General features: G+C 43.3%; 2 protein-coding genes across 6 annotated transcripts in view; both read left to right on the forward strand.

Moving 5' to 3' along the window:
- Positions 1–1,445, forward strand: part of btbd16 (BTB (POZ) domain containing 16) — a 23,031-nt gene extending 21,586 nt beyond the window's left edge. For both annotated transcript variants that reach the window (XM_042085593.1, XM_042085594.1), the window contains exon 17: positions 1,295–1,445. In XM_042085593.1, coding sequence (XP_041941527.1) covers positions 1,295–1,363 — 69 coding nt within the window. In that variant the 3' untranslated portion in view covers positions 1,364–1,445. The remainder of the gene's footprint in view (positions 1–1,294) is intronic.
- A 6,341-nt stretch (positions 1,446–7,786) lies between these two features.
- Positions 7,787–10,000, forward strand: part of plekha1b (pleckstrin homology domain containing, family A (phosphoinositide binding specific) member 1b) — a 33,426-nt gene continuing 31,212 nt past the window's right edge. For all 4 annotated transcript variants that reach the window (XM_042085601.1, XM_042085600.1, XM_042085602.1 and 1 more), the window contains exon 1: positions 7,787–7,927. The gene's annotated coding sequence lies outside the window, so the exon portion shown is untranslated. The remainder of the gene's footprint in view (positions 7,928–10,000) is intronic.

Consider the following 10,000-nt stretch of genomic DNA (forward strand, 5'->3'; position numbering starts at 1 on the left):
CTGGGTTAGCAGCATAAATGTGTTAGCACAGAAATATGACTACTGGCTTAGCAGCATAACTGTGTTAGCACAGAAATATGACTACTGGCTTAGCAGCACAACTGTGTTAGCACAGAAATATGACTACTGGCTTAGCAGCACAACTGTGTTAGCACAGAAATATGACTACTGGCTTAGCAGCACAACTGTGTTAGCACAGAAATATGACTACTGGCTTAGCAGCACAACTGTGTTAGCACAGAAATATGACTACTGGGTTAGCAGCACAACTGTGTTAGCACAGAAATATGACTACTGGGTTAGCAGCATAACTGTGTTAGCACAGAAATATGACTACTGGCTTAGCAGCATAACTGTGTTAGCACAGAAAATATGACTACTGGCTTAGCAGCATAACTGTGTTAGCACAGAAATATGACTACTGGCTTAGCAGCACAACTGTGTTAGCACAGAAAATATGACTACTGGCTTAGCAGCACAACTGTGTTAGCACAGAAATATGACTACTGGCTTAGCAGCACAACTGTGTTAGCACAGAAATATGACTACTGGCTTAGCAGCACAACTGTGTTAGCACAGAAATATGACTACTGGCTTAGCAACATAACTGTGTTAGCACAGAAATATGACTACTGGCTTAGCAGCATAACTGTGTTAGCACAGAAATATGACTACTGGCTTAGCAGCATAACTGTGTTAGCACAGAAAATATGACTACTGGCTTAGCAGCATAACTGTGTTAGCACAGAAAATATGACTACTGGGTTAGCAGCATAACTGTGTTAGCACAGAAATATGACTACTGGGTTAGCAGCATAACTGTGTTAGCACAGAAATATGACTACTGGCTTAGCAGCATAACTGTGTTAGCACAGAAATATGACTACTGGCTTAGCAGCATAAATGTGTTAGCACAGAAAATATGACTACTGGCTTAGCAGCATAAATGTGTTAGCACAGAAATATGACTACTGGCTTAGCAGCATAACTGTGTTAGCACAGAAATATGACTACTGGCTTAGCAGCATAAATGTGTTAGCACAGAAAATATGACTACTGGCTTAGCAGCATAAATGTGTTAGCACAGAAAATATGACTACTGGGTTTGCAGAGATACCTGGACACACAAAGTCTGGACGTGTTATCTGAGCGCAGTTATCTCTCTGAACTCCCAGTCTTAAACCAACTAGCTAATCATCAAACATAAAACACAAATGGTGGGTTCCCCGGAGGGTGTGGAGGTTCTCTGCATATACTGTATGGTATGTAAAGATGTCTTTTTTCACCCCTGCAGGTCTTCAAGCTCTCAGGCCTGACCCTGCCTATTCTCGTGACCTTTGCCCTCGCCTTACCGCCCTTGTGACCTCACGTTGCCAGGCCGACACAACTCACCTCTAGCTGTCAGCGTTGCAATAAATCTGCTCCCAAAGCCTCCTGTGCTGTTATCACAGTGTATCACATATTTCATTCATTTATTTATTTATAAGGAAAACACACATTCATGAACATTTCTGTAAAATGCACCAGTGTTAGCAAGTCGGCTAATCTTCCTTTGGGAAGATGTTATGAGAACCATCAATTGACTTGACCAGTTGTTCTCAGATGCAGTCATGAAGTCAGCATTAAAATATATTTTACAAAAGCACATAAAAACACAAAACAAAGAAGCAAAAACAAGACCCCTCAAGGAGACAACAGCAACACAGGACAGGCCATCACAGGCCACCATGTAAATAAAAACAACAGAACAAACACATGGGAGAACACAAAGAGCGTTCACACCACCTCACAGATACAACATAAAGCATCCTAGCAACGGGCAGAACACATGGTGTGATCTAGTGCAGACTGAGTTGAAAGTGCTGACGTCTGACTGCTCAAAAGCCAGTCCTTAAAGGAGAATTCCGGTGTGATATTGAAACATGATACCGAGTGTGAACGTATGTCTCATAGCCCATCTCGGCTTGTCCCCTGCACTCCAAAATCTGGCGCTAGTTAGCCGATGCTACCAACAGCTTTTTCAATAGTGGTGCTTCGGCATCGGGCTAGCCATGCAAATAAATCACTGTTTTACACCCATTTACGAGGCTCAATGTATCTCCACACTTCATTGGTAGACTTCCGAGGCCCTGACATTTAAAACGAGACATTGAGAACTTTGAAAAAGCACTGGTAGTTTATTTACAAGACGATTTATACAGACAGTATCTTCACGAAGTTTAGCGTTTGCAGCCATCTTGAATTTAGTCACGATAAGTCGAGCAACGAGTAAGAATGAACAGGTATGATAAGGGATCAGATTCCAAAAATAATTCAGTGGAAATGCATGGATTCCAGTTTCTTCCAGTAGCAGCAACTGGAATCCATGCATTTCCACTGAATTATTTTTGGATATTTTTGGAGCCTTATTGTTAGAAGAGGCAGTTAGGTATTCATTATTAGGTATTAATTATTCATTTGTGTACTATTGTCCAGTCAGAGCTTCACACCATTGCTTCACAAAACACCACAAGTGTTTGTTTGATTTTTGTCAGTAGGCTATAGCTCTCTCTCTCGCTCTCTCTGTCTGTCTCTCTCTCTCATGCTCACAGACATGTAACAAGCACACACACCCCCTTCTTCGTCTCCTCTGTCTCTCTCTCTCTTTTGCTCTCTCTGTCCTCTCGGTGTGTGTGTGTGTGTAAGACTGTAAATGTGTGTGGCCATCGAGCTGCTTTGATCCAGCAAGGCTCCCCAAAGCCCTTTTCACTTAAGCTTTGTTTTTGTTTGTTGTTGTTGTTGTTGTGAGGAAAGTCCAGTGAACCTCATGAACTTCCCCTCTCTGAGAGACTCCTTCGAAGCCCCTCAAAAACATGTCTCTCCGCGAGACGGTCAAATTCCTAAAGACGTTTGAACAGCCAGTGCATACTTGACACCCAGTACAGTGACCTTTCAAATATGGCAGCCATTCTGGAATGGGTTTGGATGGGTGCAGATGGGTGCAGTGTGAAGGTGCTCTTTGGTAGAAAAAATAAATATGATTAAAGATGGATTGTCCAAGGCACTCTTCAAAAAAAGTTAAAGTTCATTAAAGCTTTTTTTTTTTACTTTTTTTGATGAGTGCCTTGGACAATCCATCTTTAATCCATTCTGTATCTGAAGCTGTCGCCTGACCTCGCACAGAGGTTAGCAGCAGCCTTTGAGATTTCCTCCAGATCTGAAGTTTCCCATGCTCGCTGCGAGGAGACAACGCACACCGTGTGAAGAGAGACTACGAGGCCTGTGCACCTGGCTGAGGTGGGGTCGCCCGCCCGGCCGGCCAGCGCAGCTGTGAAAATATTGCTGGACGAGCAGGTAGGAGCAGAGAGGCTGTGTGCTACAGGAAGCTCTGGACCTCGCTGGCCAGCACTCCCATGAATGGCTTGGCCGCAGTCCTACCATTAGCAACGGCAGCAGCAGCGGCCGTAATCTGTGCTGAAGGTCTGGGCGGCTCCCTGTTTTTAAAGATGTTTTTTTTTTCAGGCAAGAAAAAAGGGGATTTGTATTTTATCAATCATCCGATCTAAGACTGTATGGTCCATTCATTAGAGTGGGTCGTGGCGGGCGGCAGCTGCAGCTAGCAGGCCAGCTAGCGCAGTGAGCTCCCGTCAGCAGGGAGAGGATGATGGTCAGACCTGGCACATACCTCAAAGACAGGCCTGAAAAACAGCTGTGTGGATAACATCAAAGACTCAAAACTCTCTCTTTCACTCGCTCTCTCTCTCTCTCACACACACACACACAATGTTGTGCTGATGAATTGAGCAGACATAGAGTCATTTTGTTGTTATTTTCCCACAAGTGCGTCAGTAGTGGGATTGTAAAATGCTTGTTCAAAACAGCAACTGATTCCAGATCTGGGTCAGATGAAAGCACAGCTGTTGCCTGCTTCTGCACCATGACCAACAGTGTGGTTATTATGAAAAACAGAATGCATTGGATAGCTTGCATCATACAATCTAGACATGGCCTAGATGTTCATTTCCATATCATCACATAATTGTGGAGTGCTACAGTATGTTCTGTTGTGTCTCCACTATATTAGCCCAGTTTATTTGACTTTAGGAAAAACACAATTCCTCAATATGTAGCAGTTGCTTAGTCAGTCCTCCACTGGAAATGACCAAGCAACACCACGGCTTGTCACCAGACGCTTTACTCAGTGAAGTGCTACATGTGAGAGGGACATACCAATATCTGAATTCTTCTCTATTTCTCCGATGCTGCTCATTCTGAGAGTATTCAGTGTGTTGCTACCAATTCATTTGTGAATAGGATGGCAACATATTCCTGCAAGTGATGTATCGAACTGGGTGAACAGAAACATTTCATTTACTAACCATAGCAATAAATGTATATTTTGTTGTATATATACTCTTTTGATCCCGTGAGGGAAATTTGGTCTCTGCATTTATCCCAATCCGTGAATTAGTGAAACACACTCAGCACACAGTGAACACACAGTGAGGTGAAGCACACACTAATCCCGGCGCAGTGAGCTGCCTGCAACAACAGCAGCGCTCGGGGAGCAGTGAGGGGTTAGGTGCCTTGCTCAAGGGCACTTCAGCCGTGCCTACTGGTCGGGGTTCGAACCAGCAACCCTCCTGTGTGTGTGTGTGTGTGTGTATATTCTTACAACTACCCCTCCTACTACTAGAATGGCAAAGCCTTAGTCTCAGATTTGTTTAATACATTTGGTGAAATATCTACAACTCTCCGCTACACTTCAAATGTGCAGTCTTGTGAATGACCCTTGGATATGCACATAAAAAGGACATCCTCAGAAACAAAGCCTTGCGGCACACCAGCAAGCCACACCCCCACCAATTGTTTCAGTCAGTCTCACCCATCACAGTGCTGGTCATGCAAATGACTTATATATATATACACACATACACACACACACACACAGAGTCAGTGGGTCATGCATGCTGACATGTCATATAGGATACTGAGCGGGGAGAGTTTCCTTGGGCCAGGCCTGCACATCCTCAGGAACAGGGTCTTGTGGCCAGCTAGCCGGCCCCGCTGATTGTTTTAATGATGGGTCTCTCTCTCTAGCTCTCTCTTTTTCTCTCTCTCTCTCTCTCTCTCTCTCTCTCTCTCTCTCTCTCTGGCTCTCTAACTCGCTCTCTCTCTCTCTCCACGGCGCTCTGTGGATCCCTGGAGTCCCACATCACCGGCCACTTCAGCCGTGGCTGTGACGCACTTACTGTAGCCTGGGCAGCCCTGAGAATGCTACAAACCCCTGCCCCGCTCCACCAACATACACACAGATACACACACACACACACACACAAACACACACACTCTCAAGTTCTCTGAAAGTTCCACAAGTCTATTGTTTCCCAGAGCTCCTGTCGTGTGTGTGTGAGTAAGGGAGGAAGCCTGTTCTCTCTCTCACTCTCTTTCTCCGAGGACTGCTGTATTTTCACACGGGCACATGGCCACTGTGGAAGTGTACACACACACGCTCTCTCTCAGACACACACACACACACACACACACACACGGCTAAGGGATGAATCCAAGGCGACATTACAAGCTCTCTCTGAGACTCAGGGACACTCCTTTGACCCAGTTTCTAATGCTACTGCCCAGCTGGAGTGAGAAAGCCCACTTGCTGCAGAGCCCATGCAGACCTCTGCTCATGTGCTGATAGTCCCACCAGTGATGTGCACAGTCATCTGGTCATGTGCTGATAGTTCCACCAGTGATGTGCACGGTCACTATCTGGTCATGTGATGAAAGTCCCAGTGATGTGCACAGTCATCTGGTCATGAGCTGATAGTCCCAGTGATGTGCACGGTCACTATCTGGTCATGTGATGATAAGCCCAGTGATGTGCACAGTCACTATCTGCTTATGTGCTGATAGCAAAGATTCTAGAGCTCTGTTCTAGAATCTTTGATTGATAGTCCCAGTGATGTGCACAGTCACTATCTGCTCATGTGATAGTCCCACTGATGTGCACAGTCATTACCTGCTCATGTGATAGTCCCAGTGATGTGCACAGTAACTACCTACTCATGTGATAGTCCCACCAGTGATGTGCACAGTCACTATCTGCTCATGTGATAGTCCCAGTGATGTGCACAGTCACTACCTGTTCATGTGATAGTCCCAGTGATGTGCACAGTCACTACCTGTTCATGTGATAGTCCCAGTGATGTGCACAGTCACTACCTGTTCATGTGATAGTCCCAGTGATGTGCACAGTCACTATCTGCTCATGTGATAGCAATGAAATGAATTGGGAACGACTATTCAGCATCCATAAGTATAGTTCATTTTGACTGACATGACATAAGCAAACGATAATGTTAAAAAACAGCAGTGAATTGTATGAAAGCAACTGATACATGTCCAAAAGCATTTGCAATTTGTTCAGAGGAAGGAGAAATTGCTACTATTATGTGCACAAATGACTAAATGTTGTGGAGGTTGAACTAATAGTTATGAGAATTTTCATTCTGATCTGAAAAAAGCACCAAAGCGACTGAGAAAAACTGTATTAGTAGGCCTATACTGCTACTTCAATAATGATGTTTTAATCAGGTTTATTTAAAAGCTGTCTTTTGTTATCAAAAAAAGAATCTAAAGAGTCATGTTAATTGTTCCTTGTTCTATTACTTCGATTTCTGATATTTAAGGATTTTGCCGTTTCAGTACTGATATCAAACTACTTGCATCGTTTCAGTACTGATATCAAACTACTTAGGCATCGTTTCAGTACTGATTTCAAACTACTTAGGCATGGCATCGTTTTAGTACTGATATCAAACTACTTAGGCATGGCATCGTTTCAGTACTGATATCAAACTACTTAGGCATCGTTTCAGTACTGATATCAAACTACTTAGCCATGGCATCGTTTCAGTACTGATATCAAACTACTTAGCCATGGCATCGTTTCAGTACTGATATCAAACTACTTAGGCATGGTTTCATATCAAAGTCATGATCATAGCAGCATCTATCTATCTATCTACTGTATCTATCTATCTACTGTATCTATCTATCAACCTATTGACTAATTCATTCCAGTCTGTCCATCCAACAATTTGTCCATCTGTCTTTCCATGCATACTTGGCTTGACCTTGTCCATGTTTTCACCACATGAACTCTTCCACCTAGATATGGGTCTGCAATGTTTTTGCCTCTCTAGTTTTTAACCATGATGCTCTGCCTCTCATTTCACAAAGGCGTACTGTGCCAACAAGGAAATCTAAGCAAGGGAAGCAGTTCATTGGCCTTAGCATGGGAATTTCCCCCATTGCAACGGCTGCGTCCTCCAGCCCAACATCTTGCTGTTTCCTTAATTCCAACTCATTACTTAGTCACCTGATTCTAAAAAAATATGACACATAGACCAATTATTATTAAATATAAACATTAATTTAATAAGGTAATATAAATATTATATAACCTTACCTTAACATATTAAGGTAATATATAAAAATATTTGCATTATATATAGCCTAGATATATATATATATGAGCAAATTTGCTCACTTAAAACAGCACTAGACTATATATTGTTTGAAACCACTTGTTTCCCCCCCGGCTGGTGGTGTTAGTGGTTATCTAACTATGTCCTTCCAAACAAGGCCAAGCTAGTTGGTATCAGGGGACAAAGTCAGAAAACCGAACACCTAGCTCCCGCATCCAAAATTCGGTAATGGATGTTGAACACTACGAGTACCGTCATTCTCCGCGAAATTGTTTCCGGAGAGAGCGAGGTGGGGAGAGGTCGGTTGCGCCACCACGCCCCCTCTGCTGTGAGGGCGCGAGGATCCGGGATCGGTGTAGCTCGCGCTGCGGGTAGGAAGTTGGAGGGAAATGGACTGAACTCTCCGCCCGTGGAGGAGCGCGCAAGTTGTCACCAGTCCGCGAGAGGAGAATAGTGTAAGTAAAACTAAAACGGCTCCGTCTCATTTCTTTTGTTGACCTGATTGTTCCTGCTACGTCGTGGAAGCGCAACCTACGTTTATGTATTTTATTTTGCGACGGTAGGCTAGGCTACAGAATTAGATGATTCTAAATGCGAGCTGCCCTGTGGCGATGCGGTTGGATAGCTAGCCTACTGTATGCAAAACCTGTCGCTATCAGGCTTCTGTTACAGTAACCTTGACGCTGATCTGAAAGCAGTGGATTCCGGGCTATTTGCACTTTGGGAAGCTATTGGACATTTTCCACTGGTCAGTGTGTCAGCTACGTGATAGGCTGTAATTATATCCATCAAGGTAGCCGTCAGTCTGTTTTGGCCATAGATGTTGAGAAATTCACAACATTATTTGACAGCTGTCATCGTGTGAAGACGGGTGTCATGTTTAGGATATACAGTTTTCCTTCGCAGTCTATTTAAATAAGAGTGTATGTCGAAAGTCTCTACGTGTCAAACTGAAATTGGTGTTAAAATGACCGATAAATCACATGAGAAACGGGTAACTTTCCCCGACTCATCAGGTAGCCCAAGGCACACCTAAGTTTTCCTGCGCATTCCTGTGTAGAGAGGTGTGCGATGTGACGTCACGGTGGTTATTGCATGTTTCGCCTTCGGCTGCCTCATACCTGAGACGGGCTTTTAACAACGTAACGTAACAGGGCAGGGGACATATTTGCATGTTAGATTTGGTCGTTTACTGACCAGTTTGTAACGCTTCAGGGTATAGTAGAAGTAGTCCCTCACAGGCCTTTGGATGAGAATGGATTGGACCTAGTGAATGCCCAGTGTGTTTGTGTTTGAGTGCGAGGCCCTATTTTGGTGGCCTCGTTATCAAAACATACCTTTTCCATAATAAGAAACAAATTGTTCTCTCTTTCTTTGTGCCTGGTTTGCTTTCTTGTTCTCTATTAATTGTGAGCAATGTATCCACACAGCAAGCTGCAATTTACTTCTACAAAAAAGCAGTGTGTTTCTCAGCGTGTTTCCCCCCGAAAAAACAAACAAAACAAAAAACACTCAACTCTTTCACCAGCTACTATAGATATATAAACTGATTAAAATGTGCTACTGTTCAACTACTATCCATGATTAAAATGTGCTACTGTTCAACTTGATCTAACTACACTGTGTAGCCTACATAATCTGATTTTAATATGTAGGCTACAGATATGTAGGCTATATTTAACATTTATTTTCTATTTGGTCTGTTATGAAATCATGCCCATTTAAGCACAGCTCAGTTTTAAGAAACTTAAATACATGCATGCTTAGCATTTTGTGAAAAGAAATCATTAAGGCTACATTGAAAAACTCTTAACCGTGAGCTGCCTGTATTCTCTGATTCTAATATTTACATATATCTAGGCGATGTAAGCACAGCTCAGTTTTAAGAAATGCAGCCGAAAGACCATGTTGAATTTTGCTATAATTTATTTCAAAACCGGATTACTCTGGAACAGCTAACTACACAGGAATGCATTACACCCTAGTGTTCGGTAAGGTCTGCTGTTTATTCTGATATATGGTTTGTCATGTGTTGTGTGAAGAGTGTGTAGGCCTACCTACGATATTCCACCGAATGGATGTGGAGATGGGCACAGAGAATAATTATTAAATCTCTTGAAGTTATTTTTCTCACGAACTGTTTATCACAGCAAACAGTGGCTAGCTAGCACCGTTTAAAAGCTGAGAAAAGGCTCTTTCATGTGACACATGTGTGATGAGTAGCCTACTTCTCGAGGAGTTCAACAGAGAAGAATGGGTGAATTTGGACGCACTTCATGCTTGTAGTGAAGTAAAGCTGAAGCGCTGCATGCCGCGGCTCACTGGTAGTTATTATAGGTAACTTCAAATCAGCGCGATTTACCCTTAGGCTACTGCACATTACAAGATCTGAGATGATCCGCAGCACTGAAGTGAGAAATGATTTAACTCTTTGTGTAGCGCATGTGAGCGCTTTTTTCCCCATTTCAACCTGAATATTGGTGGGGACATTTCAGTCGTAATTTGACATTGGTGTGGACACGTCCTTC

This window comes from Alosa sapidissima, chromosome 3 (assembly GCF_018492685.1).
Source record: "Alosa sapidissima isolate fAloSap1 chromosome 3, fAloSap1.pri, whole genome shotgun sequence".
Classification (NCBI taxonomy): domain Eukaryota; kingdom Metazoa; phylum Chordata; class Actinopteri; order Clupeiformes; family Clupeidae; genus Alosa; species Alosa sapidissima.